This window comes from Hylobates moloch, unplaced genomic scaffold (genome assembly GCF_009828535.3).
Source record: "Hylobates moloch isolate HMO894 unplaced genomic scaffold, HMol_V3 SCAFFOLD_13, whole genome shotgun sequence".
Lineage (NCBI taxonomy): Eukaryota > Metazoa > Chordata > Mammalia > Primates > Hylobatidae > Hylobates > Hylobates moloch.
In genome coordinates, this window is record NW_026652288.1 from 94,391,649 (window position 1) to 94,414,058 (window position 22,410).

The following is a 22,410-nucleotide window of genomic DNA, read 5'->3' on the forward strand; positions in this document are numbered from 1 at the left end:
TTGCTTGAACCTGGGAGCCAGAGGGTGCAGTGAGCTGAGATTGTGCCATTGCACTCCAGCCTGGGCTACAGAGAGAGACTCTGTCTCAAAAAAAGAAAAAAGACAAAGCAATATTTTTTAATAGAAAAATCATAATTCTTATGCAGGTACAGTTTTTATGCACTAGCAGTAAGTCAGTGTTTCAAATGTTTAATTTTGTTGTGCTACCCATTTTTTTCTCTAGTTCCTTGCCTTCCTCCCTTCCCCTCTTCCTCCCTTCCTCCTTCTATCCCTCCCTCCTTTCCTCCCTCTCTCCTTCTCTCTCTTTTTCCCCCTCTCTCTAACACACACACGTCAAAAAGTTAAGGAGAACTGAGTTAGATGTGGTGCATCTTTGATTTCATAAATTATATTGCCTGGCATACTAAATATGGAAAGGAGATGCTAAGGGAGATGTGGTAGTGATGATAGTAAAAATAGCTGGAGTTGAAATGGAACATGGAAGCTTTTTGCTGAAAAAACACCCTTATACATGTTCAATTAGAGATGAACATGTACAATTTGGGTGAGCCAGGTTGTCTGTGCAAATGCCCCTGGGGAGTAATTAGATAAAACATAATGTATCTTCTGAATTAAATGGTATTGTGGTTGTTTTTTGAAAAGCTTTTGATATTGTGGAAAATGCCTATAGTGTTTAGCGAAAGCAGCAGGCACACGAATATGCAAAACACACATATACACAGTATTTGGAGAAAAAAAGGACGGAAATACACCTAAATATTAATAGTGATTAACTCTGTGAGATGAAGCAAATTTCCCTAATAAGCATATACTACTTTTATAAATTGAATTATATAAATATAATAAACTATTAAATTATTTTAAAAAGGTAAGTACTCATGAGAAGGTTATTATCATTTGAATTGGTTTAATTTGAAAATCTGACATCAGAAGTAGTAACTTTAATTGCATAGAAAGAAGAGAGGGAGAAACTTAGAAGTCAGATCTAGTTGGTTTAGGAAATTTTAAATGTCCAGAGGGGCACATAAGGGTAGTTGGTGACTGGCACATAGGAAAAAAAGAAACAGGAAGTGATGGGGGAGGAGGAGGTTTAGAAAGAGTGTTAGAGAAAACAAAGAACTTAATGTAATTTTTATTTCTTTAAGGGCTGTGGTAGCACCGAAACACATTTGGAATTATGCCAATGTCTGAATTATGACACTGGGATTTATAGTAAGGCTGCAAAACAGTCTCTGATTTGGTTGACAAATATTTGAGTGCATGGTATATCCCATGTATTATCCTCATTAGGGGATGCAGCCTTGGCCAACAAGATATAAACTGCTTTTGTGGAGGAAGAGGATCCAGACTTGTAGATAAATAATTATAGCACAGTGTAATATATGCCGTAGGGGAAGTACAGGATGCTATAGGAACACTTAATGAGGGGCACCTACTGGAGCGTTAGGGAATGTTTCTTAGATAAAATGGTGTCTACACTGAGTCTCAAAACATGAATAGAAGTTAGTTAGGGGAAGGGTAGGAAAAAATATTGTAGGCAGAGGGCTGAATATGTAAAAAGGCCTGGAAATGAGACAGAGCAATGAGTGTTCAAGTAATTGAAAAAAATTCAATATAGCCGCATCTTTTAAGTATAAGGAGAAATGCAGAGAGAAACAAATCCAGAGAGGTAGGCAGATACCGAGTCTTGAAACCTGCAGTAAAAAATTGGGACTTCCTTCTTTTCTTGCTTCCTTCCCTCCCTCCTTCCCTCCTTCCTTCATTTTTGAGACAGAGCTTTGCTCTTGTCTCCCAGGCTGGAGTGCAATGGCACGATCTCAGCTCACTGCAACCTCCGCCTCCTGGGTTCAAGTGATTTTCCTGCCTCAGCCTCCCCACTAGCCAGGATTATAGCATGCATCACCACACCTGGCCAATTTTTGTATTTTTAGTAGAGACAGGGTTTCACCATGTTGGCCAAGCTGGTCTCGAACTCCTGACCTCAGGTGATCTGCCCACCTTGGCCTCCCAAAGTGTTGGGATTACAGGCGTAAGCCACTACACCTGGCCAAAATTTGGAGTTTATACTACAGCAGTTGGTAGCAATTGAAGCCTTTTAGGAAGAAAAATACATTAATTTTATACTTTAGAAAGATTCCCTTTGACTCTTGTGTCTTAGTCTGTTTGAGCTGCTATAACAAAATGCATAGATTGGGTGACTCATAAACAACAGAAATGTATTTCTCACAGTTCTAGGGTCTGGGAAGTCCAAGATCAAGGTGCTGGCAGATTCTGTTGGTTTAGGCACACCTCCGAGAGGCTTACCTCCTAATACTATCACATTGGTGATGAGGTTCTCAACATGAATTTGGGGGCATACAAATGGATTGAAATGAGATAAGATGGAGGCAGGGAGATCTGTTAGTAAATTTTGTAGTAAGTTAAATAGAAGATAATGGTAGCTTAAATTAGGGCAGTGACAGTGGGGATACCAAGACGTGAAAGGATTTGAAAGATATTTTAAGAGGCAAATCAGCCTCATAAAGAAGAAGAATCTGTGATGGAGGCCACATGTAGCCCCAAAGCCAGAAATATTTACTGTCTGGCTCTTTACAGAGAATGTTGATCCGTGGGTTAGGAGGTAGCTTGCTATCATTATTTTACAGAAACCCCTTAGTGATTTTTAAAGTACTACAGAAATAATTTTTTATGTCCAAATTCACAGATGACTTACAACTTGGGTTTTAGGTCTACCTTTGTGCTTCAGAAACTGTAATTCTCCATTAGGACATCTTTGCATATTATTCCTCTAGTAAACATCCATAATTAGAAGCATTTTTGTGGGATGATAATGGTCTAACAATGTACCATTTTGGTGGCAGATGTTAACTACCACCAAAATAGTCATTAAGCATATCATAATATTCACACTGTGGTATATCACCACTTAATTATGTTCACAGAATCAAAGTATCAATATGTTTCAAAGGAGTGACTACGTGCTGCCAAAAGGAAAATGGTGAAGGAAATTCTTTTTTACTTGCTGTCACTGCCGTAGTTTTTAAATGCATGTGTTAATTCTCCATGGTTTTGTATTTTAGTTGAATAGCACTTATATTAGTGGATGGTACCTTCCCTTTGTACCTGCAGAGTGTCATCTCACTTTAGCAGGCAGGGATGGGTGTCTATGTATGTGTGTGTTTGTTGTTCTCATGAATCCAAGGATGGAACTGAGAGAGACTTTGTAGTCCGTCTTCCTGTCTTCAGTCAGGGTCATATTCAACCCACATATACATCAGAATAACTTCTATTTGAGCCTTCCACAGTAAGAGTTCCTGCAGTCTCCTTGGTAACTCGTTTCAGCATTTCCCAGCTACCTGGCAGTAAAGCAGACTAGTTGGAAAAGAAAGTTGAGATTTTGTTTTTCTGTGCATCAAACAGAAGAAGGAAGGGAAGGACATGCTAATAAGAGAACAGCATGAACAAAGGTACTTAGGAGAAATTGGGGGAAATTCAGGCCCATTTAAAGAGCAGTAACTACTCTTGTTTGAACAGGACTATGATGTAGTCTTGAAAGTTCATGGCTGTGAAATTCCTTTTTATTTTTAGTCTACTGGGACAATGTGTAGTTCATTTTCTTGTTTCAAGGAAATAGCAATAAATTAGTGCTACATGGATTTAAACATTTCTCAGAATCAAATGAACTAAGTGAAAACCATAGGAATGATCTTTAAGTCTTTCATCATTCTTATTGTTCAGTAAAAATTTTCATTTCCATTTTTTGATAGTGGACATAATCTCAATTTCTTCATATATACTATATGTACTAGGTTTTTTGTGACATGCTGTTACATATACTGACAAACAATCTGGTATTGTAATTTATTTTGATGCATGTTATGTTCAAAGTATTTTGGCTGTGCTTGATCAGTTACATAAAATAAAAGTTGCTATAGTTGGCAGTGTTTTGAGAATAGTAAGTAGGCTTGAGAATTTTAACATTTTTTTACTATAATAATTTTTAAAAATGCCTATCTTTGGACATCATTTTTCTTAATTGTCATGGAAATTGTGAAAGTTATTTTTATGACAGTTAATAAAATGTGTCTTACTTGTTTCCAAATAACATAGACTGAATGATGGCTGAACATGTAGTATTTTATCCTTCTGTTCTCAAACCTTTGCTCCCACATTACCTCTTTTCATTAATGTTATCGCACTCTTTTTTTTGCTTATGGACTTTGCCTTCCTTCCTTTCTCAAATTCTTATTTGTGATTTTTTTTAAGTCTCAGAATACTGTGAAATATTAAATGCCATAGCTTTCTACTTGACTCACTAAAAATAATGTCACGCAAGGTGTATAAGACAAAACCTAATGAGGAATAGTTATCTTATTTGGGAAATTACTTGGATTTTATTGAGAAGAATTTAATAACTTGTTTTCTTCTACAATGTGCAAATAATAATTACTTTAAAAAATTTATTTCTCCCTTTTAGACTTTTGAAGATTTTAAAAATGACAAGCAAGCTGTGGAATATCAACAGCGAATTGTGGATATTTTGTTGAAAGTAAGTATTCAAAGAATACATGTCTTTACATTGATATTTATATTAAGATAGTTGAGCTGTTTTATAGCAGGTATAAAATAATCTTGTTAAGTGGTTTCTTGGAATCATATCTTAAAATTTTATTATGGTGTCTTTGTCCTCAAGAGCTGAATTAAGTACTAATTATTTATTTAAAAAAATGTTTAGTGTATGTTGGCTTTAGACTGGGGACCGGAATAGAGAGCACTACTGTGAGAAAGGCATATGGTGATAATTGCTATATTAGTGTGATTACATGTAATAATAGAGACTAACTTCACAGTGCTTTGAGAAAACAATTAATGTGAAGAATCTTCCTCTGTCTCATGCCAACTTCACTTTGTTGCTAAGATGCTGGATGGCACTTAAGAATGATGTGAGGCACACAGAAATGATCATCCCAGTATAAATCTAATTAGATTCAGGAGAAAGCTGTTTTGAGATTGATGCTGTTGCTAATGAAGAATGCAGGGAAAGATTCTTTGCTTTTCCATCTGCGTGACTTCAGGCGGGCCAGTTTCCTCTGGTAGTTGAAAGCTTAGAGTTTTTATTTTTGTTCATTTGGCTGTAAAGTGGAGGTTTCTTTCATTTAATGTTAAATTATTTTGGACAAGAGACCAGAATTAAAGTGTTTTCTAGTTGTGCATAACATCAATATAATATATTTGTAATAGTTCTGTATGTTTATATACATTATTTCTTTTGAGCTTCAATTAATTTAACATTGTAAAACAGGCAGTGATGGTTATGAGAATAGGATTGCTGACCTGTCAGATAATGCCAGTTTGATTGAGTTGGCTAATATGGAGAATTTTCACTTAGATTTATTCCCAGTCTTGTCCTCCTTTAATTTGTGACCTTGCCTCTCTTCTACCTAATACTCTTCTATGGCTTCCTATTGGTCATTTGGAATTAAGTTCTGCTATGAGTGACAGAAAACTCAAAATAACAATAGTTTAATTATGATGGGAATTAATTTTTCTCATAGACGTGTGGAAGTAGGCAACCTGGTTTAGTAGAGTGACTTCATAAACTCAGGGACGCAGATTCCTTCTGTCTTAGTATTACGCTTAGTACGTGATTTCCATCTTTCCATCCAAAATGGCTGCTCAGGCTCCTGCCATTACCTCTGCATTCTAGCCAGCCTGAATGTAGAAAGGGATGAAGAAAATGTTCCCTCTGCCTAAGGAAACTTCTTAAAAGCTGTGTAATACAATTCTGCTTACACCATATAAGGCCCCTTAGTTGGTGGGGGAGATGGAGAAACATAGTCTGTATTCTTATAACCATGTGCTTAGCTAAACATGAGGAGTTCTGTTTTTCTTCTTTTTTTTTTTTTTTTTTTTTTTTGAGACTGAGTCTTGCTCTGTTGCCCAGGCTAGAGTGCAGTGGCACTATCTCAGCTCACTACTCCTGGGTTCAAGCGGTTCTCCTGCCTCAGCCTCCAGAGTAGCTGGAATTAGAGGCACCTGCCACCACACCCAGCTAATTTTTGTATTTTTAGTAAAGATGGGGTTTTCACCATGTTGGCCAGGCTAGTCTCGAACTTCTGACCTCAGGTAATCTGCCCACCTCAGCCTCCCAAAGTGCTGGGATTACAGGTGTGAACCACTGCACCCAGCCTTGAGGAGTTCTGTTTTTAAGTTAGGAGGGAAGACTAGATGCTGGAGCATAAGTAATAGTTTCTGCCATACCCATGTAAACTGTTGAACATCCAAGATCCCCCTATATTTTCTGGTCCTGACTAGGTCTCTATAACTGGTCCCTTCTCTCATCCACTTCGTCATCCTACCCCACACACCTTGTATTAGGACCCTCAACCATATTAAATTATTAGAATTCACTAGACTCTCTCTGTGGTGTGTTCATGGTTTATGTTCTTTGCAAGGGTTTTCTTTCAGCCTGTCATGCCTTTTCCTTTCCTTTCACTGACTAGCAAGTTCCTAATTATTTTCCAAGACTTAACTGAAATACCATCTGTGAGAAACTGTTTTGAACGCTCTCCCGCACATCCTTGTCTGTGCTCAGGCAACACTTTATGCTTCAGTTAGCACACTGTAATGTCATGTTTACATATTTTCTTATCTGTCTTATCTAGACTTGAGCTTCCTGAAGGTAGAGACTGTGAGGATTATTCTGATTATTATTATTATTACTGTTTTGGTCATTGTTTTAGCATGCCTAGAACAGATCCAGCACAATGCCTGTAACCCAGCAGATGTCAGGTAAATGTAAGTTGGTTAAATTGTAATTTGAGTTTAAAACTATACTAAGTTAGAAGAGTGATCCAAATGAAGAGAAAGCTCCATAAGTATTTGACTATTCCTGTTGGTGACTTGCCATTCTTGTATGTTGTCTTGATAGTGTTTACCTTGGGTCAATGAAGAATGAGCTTTTGAGATTATTTTTTTCATTTCTAGTGCTAGAGATGTGTTAATTGGTTAAAGTGTACTTGTGAGGGAGCCGGTGAGAGGAGGAGTATAGGCAGTGACCAGAGAACAGGCCAATGGGTGTTATCATGTGTGCTGAATGGCTGCAGACAGAGAGGAAACATCTATTAATTTGTGACTTTTTACATTGCCCAGAAAATTTGTAAGCATGATCTCTGAAATAGGCTAAAGAGAAGAAATAGAAAGGAAATGGCCTTTTGTAGGATAATAACCGATTAGACACTTGCTGAGTTGATGAGGGAATTCTCATATATATATAAGAATACATATATATGAGATAGAGTTTTTATAACTTGAAATACCCACATATTCTGATAATGAGTTTGCACTTGACAAGTGATGATTACTGGACTAAAAGCAGAAAGGGCAAAAGAAAGGGATGCACGAAGAAGTAGGTCAAAAGCTAGGGAATGTTATATAATGGGAGAAACCTGGTGCTTTATCTTTGAATGGAGGATGGAAGGAGGGAACTTGGAACTTTTTAATAGATGTGTGAGGGTACTATACCCTGATTTGTTGTAGAGTTGCCCCCATGAATTCAGCTCGCCCAAAACAGTGCATGGTCTTCCCTCCCACACTTCTGCATTCTCTCTATTAATGGCATCATTATCCCACCTGCCAGTCAGGCTCAACATATGTCCTTTTTCATTGCTGCTTTAACCACATGTTTCCACACATAGGAATACTTGTCCTGTCCCCCCTCTCTCTGCCTCTTTCCATTTTCATGATCACTGCCCTACTTAAGAGCCCTTTGGTCTCTCACTTAGACTCCTGCAGTCACTTGTATCTTACTCTCCCTGCCTTCTGTTTCTTTCTTCTGTTAATTGTATCCTGTGTCCTGCTGACAGGATAATTTTCCTAAGCACAAGTACTGGTCATGTTCAGCCCTGCTGGTGGAACACGTTTAGTAGCTCCCCAGTTTTCTGTAGAATACATTCCAGATTCCTTAGGATGACATTGGAGACCTCATCTTCCCTTTTAATCTATTGTTTCTCTCTTCCTGTGTGCTGCTGCATTCTAATAAATATTGTTGTTCCCCTTAACAAACGTGTTTTTCTGTGTCCACTATTTTGCTGTCACTTTTCTCTTTGCCAGGTTTGCCTTCTCTGTTGACATTTCCCCTTGTCAAAATTTCTGCACGGGCTTTAAGACTTAGCTTAAAAGCTATTCTCATTTCTTTTCAAATTCCCTCTCTAACCAGTTGAATTAAAATTTTCCACTGTGCTTCTGTAATCATTTGTGCCTTTATAATAGCGTCATTATATTACGCCTTTTATTTAAGATGTGTCTGTCTTTTCCTTCTTGTTCCTAATTGTCTTAAAGACACTTATAGCATCTTATACATAGTGAGTACTTAGGAAATGAGAGCTGAGTTAAAGCCAGAAGAATGACTATGATTTGATAACTGCGTGTGTTGTAAAAAGCCTGTTATACAAAACCATGTCTTCAAGGAACTGCTTGATACAAGGTGGAAGCCGTTCACTTCATTGGTCTGTGTGATAGCTGACTTCTCTGGGCTACCTTGACTCTCAGTTATCTTACTCTCAAACCTCAAAGCAACTCTATTCTTCCCTTGTTGATGGACAGATTTTTAGTAGGGCTTATTTAAATTTAATTGTACAAGACCAGCGTGGCCAACATGGTGAAACTTTGTCTCTATTAAAAATACAAAAATTAACCAGGCGTGGTGGCACACGCCTGTAGTCCCAGCTACTTGGGAGGGTGAGGCAGGAAAATCACTTGAACCCAAGAGGCGGAGGTTGCAGTGCGCCAAGATCATGCCATTGCACTCGAGCTTGGGCAACAGAACGAGACTCTGTCTCAAAAAAAGAAAAAAAAATTTGTTGTAGAAGGATTCTCTAAGAATTCCTGAGGGAAACGTGATTAATATTTATTTGAAATACTACACTTTACATCTCTACCTCTTTATCAATTCAGTTCTCATCCAAATTGTGGTAGAAATAGGCCAAAAATCACTAAAATGTTTTCTTCTCAGAGTATGCAAGTAGTTGTCCTTATTCTAAATGGCGTTGAATTCAATTGTTGCACAGTCAATAAAAGAATCTTTTTACGAGTCTTCAGTAATGAGGCTATCCCCTCTTCTAATTGTGTATTTTTTTGCATCAAACCAGATGGTGTATTGAATAAATGGTCTCCTTTGCTCTTCAGGTTATGGTGGAGAATTCAGACTTTACCCCCTCACAAGTAGGATGTCTCTTTACCTTCCTTGCTCGGCAGCTTGCAAAGCCTGACAACACCTTGTTTGTAAACAGAACACTTTTTGATCAGGTAAGTGTCTAGCAGTGAAAACTAAAAGGTTTTTTCCTGTTTACTGTGCACAGTTCCCTGGATTACACTGTTTCCTGATGTGACACACTATTGGGTAAATACCTTATCAAGGAGAGGCCTGTTCAGGTTTTGGATCTAAATTAGGGGGGTATGTGTGTATGGGTGTATGGGTACGTTTTGTGGAGATTGGTTTATAGAGATTATGTTCTCTCAATTATTCTGTTGCTCTGAATTGTCTAGAGTTCTTTGCTCAAGAGTTTCCCAATTGAAGAATCTCCCCCATCTCACTGGTAGTAGGACTGTTATGACCATCACCTGGAGAAAAGATTACTTTTGTACAATCTCAATTTACTTACAAATGACTTTCAAGATTTCTTGTAATCCCACTTAAATAGCTATTTTTCCACAGGTGGCAAAGAAAATACTTTTTGTCTGGAGAAAGTAACTAAAAATGACTAGCATTTTCTGAGTACTTTACAATGGCAGACATTGTTCCAAAGCTGTATGTGTGTATGTTGCCTTAGTCCTCTCAACAGCTCTAAAATAGGGACAGTTATCCTCCTTTTATAGATGAGGAAACTAAAGCCTGGAGAGATTAAGTAATTCGTGTAAGGTCATACTTAGTGTGTTATTATTAGCAGTAAATATTAAGTCTTAATAGAGTTAGTATCCAAATTCAAGTGGCCTCACTCCTAGGCCCATGCTTTGCTAGGTCCATGGTATCATATCAGGAAACTTAAAGTTAAGGTATATTGACAACACTGCCTTGTAGTTATGTTTCTTTTCTCTCTCTCTCTCTTTTTTTTTTCTTTCTGAGACAGAGTCTGGCTCTGCCGCCCAGGCTGGAGTGCAGCAGCACGATCTTGGCTCACTGCAACCTCGGCCTCCCGGGTTCAAACGATTGTCCTGCCTCAGCCTCCTAAGTAGCTGGGATTACAGGCACGTACTGCCACGCCCGGCTAATTTCTTGTATTTTTTGTAGAGACGGGGTTTCACCATGCTGGCCAGGCTGGTCTTAAACTCCTGACCTCAAGTGATCCGCCCTCCTCGGCCTCCCAAAGTGCTGGGATTACAGGTGTGAGCCACCGCACCCAGCCTCTTAGGGTTATGTTGCTAGGCCAGGTGCGATAGCTCACGCCTGTAATCCCAGCACTTTCGGAGGCCAAGGCGGGCGGATCACAAGGTCAGGAGATCGAGACCATCCTGGCTAACACGGTGAAACCCTGTCTCTACTAAAAAAATACAAAAAATTAACCGGGCGTGGTGGCAGGTGCCTGTAGTCCCAGCTACTCGGGAGGCTGAGGCAGGAGAATCACTTGAACCCAGGAGGCAGAGCTTGCAGTGGGCCAAGATTGCGCCACTGTACTCCAGCCTGGGCAACAGAGCGAGACTCTGTCTCAATAAATAAATAAATAAATAGTTAGCACACCTGAACCTGATGTTACATGTACTAGGCTAATCAGTTGGGAAGGTACCCTGTACCTGTGGTATTTGTTATGGCTGGGTGTGAAATGAGTTGGTTATTTGAAAGGGTAGTTATTATTTTTATTATGAGGATATTAATGTCTAAATGCTGATATCAAATAAAAAATACTTTTTCTTCGGCCAGGTCCTTGAATTCCTTTGTAGTCCTGATGATGACTCCCGACACTCTGAAAGACAGCAGGTATGAACTACTAGAACTCTTTTTGCTAAAAAATAGGAAAGAAGAGTAAGCCAGAAACAATTCTTCTGTGCTAGACCTCACTACACATGAGGGGCAATTACTTGTGCCAAACCCTAATATGAAGTTAGAGTCAGTGGGAACCAGAAAATAGAGTGGATGATTGTTAGAGGTACATGTGTAAGAAGCTTATATCAGACTAAATTCCTAGGTAGACTGGATCTGTCTTGTATCTACCATGACATCAAAGAAACTACTTCATCTTCCCCTATTATGTAGCAACAGCTAGGACTTCTTGTACCCTGCATTCCATTGGCATCATTAATCTGGTAACTACTGCTAGCTGCTGTGGTCCTGAAACAAAAAAGCTGCAGGGTCCTGAGTATTGACATACCTAATTTTTGAGAGTGCCCTAAAACCCCACTGTATTAGGGCTGACCATTCTGGAGACTAGAATCCACCTGTCGCTCCACTAATTATTGTGAGATAGTAACTGTTTGAGTACCACTTCTTTCTATTCATGCCACTTTCTTGAGGTTGCCTTGAGGAGTAGGATTCTTTAAAAAGCATACCCGCCATAATTGTGGGCACTAAGAGAGTCAACCCATTTCGTATTGATAGCCAGATTTTGTCAGGTAAGTAAACTAGTAAAATTAAGTACCATGAGAGCTGTGCTGAAGTATGGCTTTATGGCACTGTGGTAATCATACACAGCTGGGAAGTTGAGACTATCGGACAGCAACAGTGACCCCTTCATCGGCACAGCTATGGCCCAGTGACTGCGGCAGAGTATCCTAGGTAAAAGAACAGCTGGTAAAATTTTGGTTATCTCTTAAAATATATTGAATGCAAATAGTAATATGGGCCCCCTCATTTCAGCTGCTTAGTGTGGTAAAAATTAATTCTATGAGCCCCAATATTTTTGTTTGCTTTTTATTGTGGTAAAATAGACATAACACGTAATTTACCATTTTAACTATTTTTAAGTGTATGCATCAATGGTATTCACATTGTTGTACAATCCTCATCACCATCCATCCCCAGAACTCTTTTATCTTCCCAAACTGAACTACCATACCAATTAAATCATAACTCCCACTCCCTGTTTTCTCCTCCCCAGCCCTTAGTAACTACCAGTCTCTATGAATGTTACTACCTTAGGTCCCTCACGTCAGTGCAGTCACAGTATTCGTTCTTTTGTATTTAGCTTACTTCACTTGGCAGAATGTGTTCAAGGTTCATCCATGCTGCAGCATGCATGTATCAGGTGTTCTTCCTACTGAACAGTATTCCGTTGTATGCATATACTACATTTTGTTTATTCATTCATCCACTGTGGGGCATTTGGATTGTTTCCACCGTTTGGCTATTTTGAATAGTGCTGCTATGAAAAGCCCCAATACTTAATTTTTTAAAAATTAACATATAAATGTGGATACCAGCTGTGGATAGACAGATTGTAAAGAACTGTAAGACATAAAAGTGAGATAAAAATTCACTTCTTGAAAGAATATATATGGACATTTTAGCTTAGCAGAGAGTCAACTCAGTGTCTAATAGGGCTTTATTTGTAAACACTGTGGTGTTCTTTCCATGTTTGAAAAGCGGAGCCATTTATCTTTTTATAGGGCTTAAATGCAGTATGATCAAGTTTATAATGTCAGTCTAACCCCTTCCATATGTGACAGCAAGCCAAAATATCAACTAAGAATACAAAAGAAAAAAATTAGACGTTATAGTCTGCATGGCTGAATGCACTCTTAAAGAGCTAGTAAATTCTCAAGTGTTTTTACTCATTTATTGTAAATGCTCAGGTCCTTTTAGAATTGCTGCAGGCTGGAGGCATAGTTCAATTTGAAGAGAGTCGACTCATCCGGATGGCAGAAAAAGCTGAGTTGTAAGTTGTTTTGAGGCTGTATATTAGTTTACCATAGAAATATTAAATTATATTTCTCTAACCTAAAGCCCAGTTTATTGATGCATTGCTGCTTTTTTAATTAGGAAAGATTATACAAATAACAAAAAGCTAAGTGTGAAAATTTCTGCCTTTTAATTGAATTCTAGAAATTAGTAAAATTTGCAGAAATTGATAGGGCAAATATGAAGCTTTTATATAATTGTTTAAACAAAGTGAAATAGTCTTATGATGTTTTATTATTTTAGATTTTTTCTTCAATATTTTCATGTTTCATAAATTGTTGATGGTTAGATATATTAGAGACAATGCAGTATTTGACATAGCAAATAAGATGATATGATCACATTGCTACTTACCTAGTATGCTGTATTTATATGACATGTAATTCTGAACAGAGGAACTTTATGTAAAATTTTTGTAAATTATCAATATCTAACATATTCACTATTATGTGATACATTATTGTTTTAGTATTTCTTTTATATTCAGCACTGAAATTTCTTATAAACATAATATTTAGCAGCCTCTTGAACCTGTAGTTAAAGGAATGGCAAATACTCATCTCCCTTAGATATTCACTGTAACTTTATTTAACAGTAGAAATCACATCTACTATATTAATTTTTCTTTTTTTTCTTTTGAGACAAGGTCTCCCTCTGTTGACCAGGCTGGAGTGCAGTGGTGCGATCATAGCTCACTGCAGCCTTAACCTCCTGGTCTCAAGCAATCCTCCTGCCTCAGCTTCTGTAGTAGCTCAGATGACAGGCACATGCCACCATGACTGGCTAACTTTTAGTTTTTTTGTAGAGATGGGATCTTGCTATGTTGCCCAGGCTGATCTCAAACTCCTGGTCTCAATCAATCCTCTTGCCTCAGCCTCCCAAAGTGCTTGGATTATAAGCATGAGCCAGGACACCCGACCCACTTTTCCTAATACTAACCTGTGTGCCAGAGCAAATGTCTCAAAAACCTCCCTGTTTGGTACACTGAAGTTTTTCCCTTTACATTCTAGCTATCAAATTTGTGAATTTATGTATGAAAGAGAACACCAATATGACAAAATTATCGATTGCTACTTACGTGACCCTCTGAGAGAGGTGAGTCAAGATACTGCTTTACTCTTTTTTCCTACTCAACTTTCCCTCTTATTGAGTACAAATAACTGTTGAGTAGAAATATTTGCGCATGTGTATGAGCCAAATATACATTGATAATTAAAACAGATATAGTTCTTGCAGTGCTGGAATGTATAATTTAGTGATGGAAACTGACAGTAAACAAAGTCAAATATGATTACAAATTGTGATAAATGCTAGGGAAGAGAAACTGAGTGCAACTTTAGAGGATAATGGGAAACTGACTTATACAAAGTAGCCAGGGAAGGAATTTCAGAGAAAGTGACATATAAACTGAGTTTTGGAATTTGAGAAGCCAGTGAAGGAAAGAGCCAAGAAGAGTGTTCCAGGATGGGTAACTGTATATGCAAGAGACCTGAGGTGGGGAAAATTGACATGTTCAAGGAGCTGAGTAGAGATAATAGAGATGAAGTGAAAATCAGTATAGGTGGAGCATAATAGACAAGGTCAGGAGTGGTTTGTGCTGAAATTGGGAATGTGGACAATGGGATCCCCAAAAGCCAAAGTGTGATATTCCTTCATTAGGTCACTGAAGATTAATAAATTGAAACCAAAATTAATTAGAACTGATTTTTTTGCTTCTGAGAGTCTACCCTAAATTTTAAACAATTACTCTTTCTTTTTAGGGACAGAGTTTTCCATCAGTTAATTATCTCCAGATGATTTTTCATCTTCAAATAATAGATGTTTACCAAGACTGGTTCAGTTGGTAGGGACTAAATCTTTGAGTGAGTGAATGAATAAATTATATTGTCTTGTGCTCTTCAGGAAGAAGTCTTTAATTACATTCACAATATCTTATCCATTCCTGGACACAGTGCAGAGGAGAAACAGTCTGTATGGCAGAAAGCAATGGATCATATTGAGGTACTGATGCCCAAAACTTCACACTTCACCATCTGAATGGTCATCTAACCCAAGTTAACTTTATGCCAACTAAGCAATGGCATGTATCATATTAAGTTGATTTAATTTAGGGTTGAAATCTTTTTCGTGTAATTATTCTACCTCATGTTTGTATTCATAAAGTCTGTGTCACACACAATCTATTACATCATGACTTCTGAAACTAGCCCATGTTCAATCAGCCGGTGACAAACTATTATTAGTGCGTTTTTACAAAGTTCGTAGAATGATTCTGAGAGTACTACTTGTCCTTTTTTCCTAATACGTGATGGGTGCCATTCCCTCCAATCATCTAATGGACTTTTAGAAAAATTACTGCAATGAGTTTTCTCTCTAATGTATTTCTCTTCCTTATATAACAGGATGATGATTCTGACCTAGCTGTGGTCAACTAATTCACTGATTTTGTTGATGCCTGCTATTTTACAGAGGATGCAAGCATTCACTTCTATTGAAACAGAAAGTTCTTGTTAAGAAACAATGCTTCTAGATATACAAATAGACTACTTGCGTGATGATGGCTGTGATCACCTTGTGTTCTGAAATGGGACCCAAAAATCACTTTTTACTTTAGTTTCCTTATGTTCATAACATACTCCTTACCCCAGAATCCAACAGAACTAGCAGTTTTGTTGAAATCTCTTATTTTTATGTTTTATGTTATTTTATCTATTCTGTTTATTTCTGATGATTGAAAAAAAAGTAGTAAGAAAAGAGGTAATCCTCTTTTGGAAATAACATTTAAACTGAGGTAATCCTAGTTTTGGAAATAACATTTAAACTGAGGTAATCCTACTTTTGGAAATAACATTTAAACTGAGGTAATCCTACTTTTGGAAATAACATTTAAACTGAGGTAATCCTACTTTTGGAAATAACATTTATATCTACAGAGTTGCTCTCATTCTTCTTATAGCAAGAGTCAGGTGGTGGATTTAGAGATGTAGTAAAGATATGATTATTCAACATGTTTGAACAGTTTTTATAGATATGAAAAACTGTAAGAAAGGATATGATGTGGATACTTCGTTTTAGTTCCTGGAGGTTGTAAAGTTTAGAAAGATCAGAGGTGTGAACAGCATCTTCTTGTGAAATATCTGGCACGAAAGGTAGTATAAGCCAGTCATGAGATATGTGGTCTGAAGTAATTTCCACACTGCTGTATATAGGATTGAGAACATGGAATATATTATTTAGTGTTGTTATATTCCTGCTAACAACAAGATGAATATATCTTGGCAAAATAACCCAACGAGTCATTCTCTGATTTTGTGTTTTATATTTTTTCCCTTTAATCATTTAGTATTCTTTTTCATTCTCCTCTTCAAGTCTCCATGGTTATATTATGGTTCAGTTCTCATTTCACCTCATCTGCATTATACGGTGGTTTGAGCACATGGATTCCAGACATAAAAAATGAAGCCACATCTCTGCATTATATGAAATGTGATAAATTAATGAGCAAACAGATTACTCGGCAAAAAACTCAAGCTGGGGAAGCAAGAAGTATTTTTGCTACACAATAATTATTTTTGCTGACTAGTTTTTCCCACATCTGCATATTTTTTCACCTTGAACTTTTTCATCTCTTAAGGCCACAATGACAGATGTATAAACTTTTGTTGAAGGACTTCTGTGTCTTCAGTAATGTAAATATAATCAACATTAAATATATAGGACAAAAAGTCATCATAATGAAGTTTTCTGACAAGATACACTTAGTTTATAGCTTAGTGGTTCTTAACACTTTTTTTGAGACTCTAATGAAAGATTTATGCCTCATAATGTTGCACATGTACATAGATACATGATTCTGTTTAAAGTTTCAGGGATCTACAGATCCCTGAAAGTCTTTCTTAGATAACCAATCTCTGGTTCAGATGGTTTTTTGAATATGAAAGGTTTCATTAGATTGTGTTGACATTTTATATTTTGAAATTTATAAAGCATTCAAAAAAGTGCATAAAACAAATGTACAGCTTAATTAAAAATTAAAAAGCAAACATCCTAGGTCCTCAAGAAATATTATATTTCCATACCTCAGACTTTTCCCATATATTCTTTTCTGATGACAGTTTTTTTCTTCCCCCCTTCCCCCGTATAGCCATTATCCTGGGTTTTGTGACAGTTTCTTACCTTTTTGTATACTGTTACTGCATATGCATGCATCCCTAAATATATGTTTTTGTTTTGCCTATTTTTGAACTTTGTGAAAATGAAATCACACTTTATTTTCTTATTTTTGCCCAGTATTTTGTTTGAGAAGATTGTGCCTTTTGTTTTACGTAGCTGCAGTTGATTTTTATTGTATAGTATTCCATTTTATAAGTATATCACAGTTTATCCATTCTACTGCTGCTAGGCATTTCAGTTGTTTCTAGTTTTAACTATTAAGAATAGTCTGTTCACAATCATTCTTATATGTGCATCTTGAGCATAGCCACATACATTTCTCTAAGGCAGTGATTCTCAGTTTCGTCCCCTAACCAACATCACAGCATCAGCTGAGAATTTGATAGAAATGCAAAGTTTGGACCTCCACTTCAGACCTCCTGAATCAGAAACTCTGGGGGTGAGGTCCAGCAATCCCCTACATTATTCTGATGTATGCTAACTCATAATCTCTGCTCTAGAGTATATAATTCCTAGTTAGTTGAGATTAATATTTTAAATTTCACTGGATGCCAGCACTGTATGAGAGTTCCTATGGACTCTATATCCTTGGCAGACTTTAAATCTTTCCCGATCTAGTGGATGTGTAATGATACCTAATTATGTTTTACATTTACCTTTCCTTAATTACTAATAAGACTGACAGCCTTTTCATATGTTTATTGAGCAATTTTCTCTTTTGTGAAGTGCCTGCTGAAGTTTTTTTGCCCACTTTTCTGTTTGAATGTCTCATACTTACTGTTTTGGAAGATTTCTTATGTATTGTGGATGTTAGTCTTTTATCAGCAATATGTATTGCAAATATCTTCTCCCATTCTGTGGCTTTTCCTTTCGATCTTTGTGTGTGTGTGTGTGTGTGTGTGTGTGTGTGTTTTTAAGTGGTCAAAATAATCATTTCCCCCCCCCTTATGTCCTGTTTTCTTTCTTATTTCTTTTTTATCTTTGGCTCTGAGTTCCACCTGAAAGTAATTTTTTGTACATAGTATGAGATGGAAGTCGAATTAATTTTTTAGAATATAGATGCCCAATTTTCCCAGCAGCAGTTATTTTTAAAGGTTGCCTTTTCTTGTTGCTCAACAATGCCACCTTTGTGATGAATATATCAAGGATCTATATGCGTAGTCTGTTTCTCTGGGCCTTCTGTTCCATTGGTCTGTTTGTCCATCTCTGCATCAGTATCACACTATTTTTAATATTGTTGCTGTATAATGAGTCTTGATATCTTTAACAGAATCTTGGCTATTGACTTTTGATACTTCCAAATACATTTTAGAATCAGCTTATCAAGTTCCACCAAAATTTTTTTAACTTCATGATTACAACAGGCATTGCACTGAATCTATCAATAATTTTGAAGATAATTTGCAATCTTTACAATATTGAGCCTTCGTATCTATGACTGTATGGTATAATCCTTTATTTAATATCTTCCTATAAAGTTTTATAATGCTCTCTGTGGAGACTTTCCATCCTTTGTTTTTGTTCTGTTTTGTTTTGTTTTTTTGAGACAGAGTCTCACTCACTGTGTCGCCCAGGCTGGAGTATAGTGGCACTATCTAGGTTCACTGCAACCTCCGCCTCCTGGGTTCAAATGATTCTCCTTCCTCACCCTCCCTAAGTAGCTGGGATTACAGATGTGGCCACCACGCACAGCTTAGTTTTATATTTTTAGTAGAGACAGGGTTTCACCATGTTGGCCAGGCTGGTCTCAAACGGACCTCAAATGATTCACCTGCCTTGGCCTCCCAAAGTGCTAGGATTACAAGCATGAGCCACCATGCCCAGCCCCATCCTTTGTTATACTTACTGTCACAACTTCATATTTTGCTGTTGTTAATGGCATTTTTAAAAATTTCATTCCCCACATAAGTATGTTTACTATAAGGATTTTTATGGAAGTTTTCTTCTATTTCTAGTATGCCAAGAGTTTCCTCATGAATGGATTTTAAATTTTATCATGTTTTCTTCCTTATTCTATTTTTGTGTTAAATTTTATTGGTATTAAACCAACCTTGATTTTTGCAGATAAGTGCAACTTGATCCTGATACATTATTCTTTTTATACATTGCTGAATTTCATTTTTATTTAGGATGTTCATATCAATATTTGTGGTTCAGATTGATCTGTAATTTTGTCCTATTGGGTTTAGGTGTCAAAATGTTACTAGCCTCATACAATGAGCTGAAGAATTTTTCTTTTTTCTATTCTCTGTTGTAAGAGGTTTAGTTAAGGTTGGAATTATTTCTTCCTTAAATGGTTGCTAGAACTTACCAGTGAGGCTATTTGAGCCTACAGTTTTTCAAATGGAAAGTTTTTTAACTACTCATTCAGTTATTTTAATGGTTAAAAATCAAATCAGGGCCAGACATGGTGGCTCATGCCTGTAATTCCAGCACTTTGGGAGGCCAAGGCAGGATGATCTCTTGATCCCAGGACTTCCAGACCAGCCTGGGCAACATAGCAAGACCCCATCTCTACCAAAAATAAAGAATCAATTCAGGCTATTTCTTCTCAAGTCAGCTTATTAAATTATACCTTTTAGGAATTTATTTTGTCTGAATTTCCAAATTCTTGGCATAAATTCATTCATCGTAGCTTATTTTTGAATGGCTACAGATCAGTAATAGTGTCTCCTTTGTAATATTTAGTTATACCTTCTCTCTCATCAGGAGTATTGCATTAAAGTTATGCAAACTACAGTTATTTGTGGCAGCTAATTATTACGAATCTACAAGTACTACCTAACACAACAATTAAGAGATACATTGTGAATGTTGCAGTCATAGTGGCTTGTCTGAGTTTTATTTAATAATACACTATTTGGGTCTACATTTGGTCTTTGTGTTTTAGCCGTGTATCGTGGTTGTGTTTGATCATAGTGTCCCCACAGAGAAGGTACAATTGGAAAGGTAGAATATTAGGTGACAGAAACCAAGTTAAGAAGAGAGTTTTAAAAAGTAAAGGATATCCAGTAGTGTCCAGGAAAGTCCAAGGGGAGGTCAAATTAAAAGTCTTATATTTGACAAACAGATTTTATTAACAATGTTTAATTAAAAGTGGTCAACATTTTACTCTCATATAAAATTTAAGACCTGAAGTTTATTTATTTATTTATTTATTTTTTTTTTTTTTTGAGACAGAGTCTCGCTCTGTCGCCCAGGCTGGAGTGCAGTGGCGCAATCTCAGCTCACTGCAAGCTCTGCCTCCCGGGTTCACGCCATTCTCCTGCCTTAGCCTCCGGAGTAGCTGGGACTACAGGCGCCTGCCACTGTGCCCGGCTAGTTTTTTTTTATATTTTTAGTAGAGACGGGGTTTCACCTTGGTCTCCATCTCCTGACCTCGTGATCCACCCACCTCGGCCTCCCAAAGTGCTGGGATTACAAGCGTGAGCCACCGCACCCAGCCTAGTTTATTTTTTAAAATGCTTGCAGTTTCTAAATCCACTAGGCACCAGAAGTAAAGTTTTAAAATTCTCAGCCATATAAATTACAACTATTCTTTCTCATTTCTTCAAGTTATTACTTTAAGCTCCAAGGTGAAATGCATTGACAGGAAATTTGGGAAGCTTTTGTTCCTTCTGTTTCTCCTGCAGGTATCATGGCTGAAATCCAGAATTCTATAGTGCTTTCATTTTCTAAGAATTCTGAATTACCTTTCTTTAAATTAAATTTTGATTTTTTTTTTTTTTACATGGCACATTTCTAATTTTGCTCATTTGCAAAGTGCCCTTTAAATTGAGGCCGTATGTCAAGGTCTGCTGAAATGCAGTATGGAAGCTTGCGACTGTATTGAGGTAGGTAATCATGCCTCACATCTGTGGATATGCTGTTTAAATGAGCCATTAAAGATGGCTTTGTCTTTTCCTTTAACTCCAGGAACTTGTGTCCCTGAAGCCCTGTAAAGCTGCGGAGCTGGTTGCCACCCACTTTTCTGGACATATTGAAATGGTCATTAAAAAACTTCAGGTACATATTGCAAATATATATTGGGGAAAAATATCTAGTGGAGAGACAATTATTAAATCTTCACCTAAGAAGTTTTGATTGTAGTGATTTCTTCCGTTGACATTTATTAGCAGTTTCTATTAGGTTGGTGCAAAAGTGATTGCGGTTTTTGCCATTTCTTTAATGGCACCAACCTAATACTCTGTGTGAACATAATATGATGACTCTGGAAACTAAAACAGGTCCTCCTTCATTTACTTTTTATGTAGGAACAATATGACTTCTTAAAATTCTTTAATATAAGTACTTTTTTTTTTTGAGATGGAGTCTCGCTCTGTCGCCCAGGCTGGAGTGCAGTGGTGTGATCTCCACTCACTGCTCCACTCACTGCAAGCTCCGCCTCCTGGGTTCAAGCCATTCTCCTGCCTCAGCCTCCTGAGTAGCTGGGACTACAGGTGCCTGCCACCACGTCTGGCTAATTTTTTTGTGTTTTTAGTAGAGACAGGGTTTCACCGTGTTAGCCAGGATGGTCTTGATCTCCTGACCTCATGATCCACCTGCCTCGGCCTCCCGTAGTGCTGGGATTATAGGCGTGAGCCACTGTGCCCGGCCCACAACCCTGTTTTCTTTGAGATTCATATTTATTCAAAACTTTGTCATCCTGAAAATGCGCTGTTTAGAATTTTTCTTGGAAAATCTTACTAGAATACAGCTATATGCATGGTAAATATTGAGAAGCTCAGTTAAAAGTACTATTGAATGGACTGTTTAAGGTATTCCACTTACCACTTACCATGGCAGTGGTGATGTTGAGTTTGCTCCCTGTCCTTGTAGCCACAAGTGATAGAGGCAGGGAATAGGACAATGACAGGGACATGAAGCACCACCCAGAGTCCTTAAGTGACATTAATAGTGGTTGGGAATAGCTGTGCAAGAAGGAAATCAGAGCAGTGAGTAGGAGGTAGCTGGCATGAGAGACAAAAATATGGAATTCATTCATTCGAACACTTAGCGCAGCCCCACTCTCTACCAGTGTGCTAGGCCCTAGGGACAGAAATAAGAATACAACCTTTTCTTAAAATTTTCCTCTAGAACAGAGAAGCACTTGCATAATTATAGTCCAGTGTTGAAAGAGTTACACTAGAAATATGTGAAAAGTACTGTAGAACAAGAGAAGAGGGTAATGGATTGTGAGAAAGACAAGAAGGCCCAGAGATCCCTAATCTGGTCTTGAATGCCTAATGTCAGATTTCCAAGCAGAGACTTGGTCAGGGCTTTCTTAATAAAAAGGTTCTGGGTATAAAAGCCTTGAAGGCATAAAGCAGCATGCATGTTCAGAGAACAGTCAGGTCTATGTGAAGCAT

General features: G+C 37.4%; 1 protein-coding gene across 6 annotated transcripts in view; it reads left to right on the top strand.

The window, feature by feature from the left end:
* Window positions 1-22,410, top strand: part of VPS8 (VPS8 subunit of CORVET complex) — a 234,631-nt gene that overhangs the window by 102,941 nt on the left and 109,280 nt on the right. For all 6 annotated transcript variants that reach the window (XM_032171818.2, XM_058426256.1, XM_058426252.1 and 3 more), the window contains 7 exons: window positions 4,478-4,549; window positions 9,187-9,306; window positions 10,916-10,972; window positions 12,784-12,866; window positions 13,900-13,984; window positions 14,792-14,890; window positions 20,978-21,067. In XM_032171818.2, coding sequence (XP_032027709.1) covers window positions 4,478-4,549; window positions 9,187-9,306; window positions 10,916-10,972; window positions 12,784-12,866; window positions 13,900-13,984; window positions 14,792-14,890; window positions 20,978-21,067 — 606 coding nt within the window. The remainder of the gene's footprint in view (window positions 1-4,477; window positions 4,550-9,186; window positions 9,307-10,915; window positions 10,973-12,783; window positions 12,867-13,899; window positions 13,985-14,791; window positions 14,891-20,977; window positions 21,068-22,410) is intronic.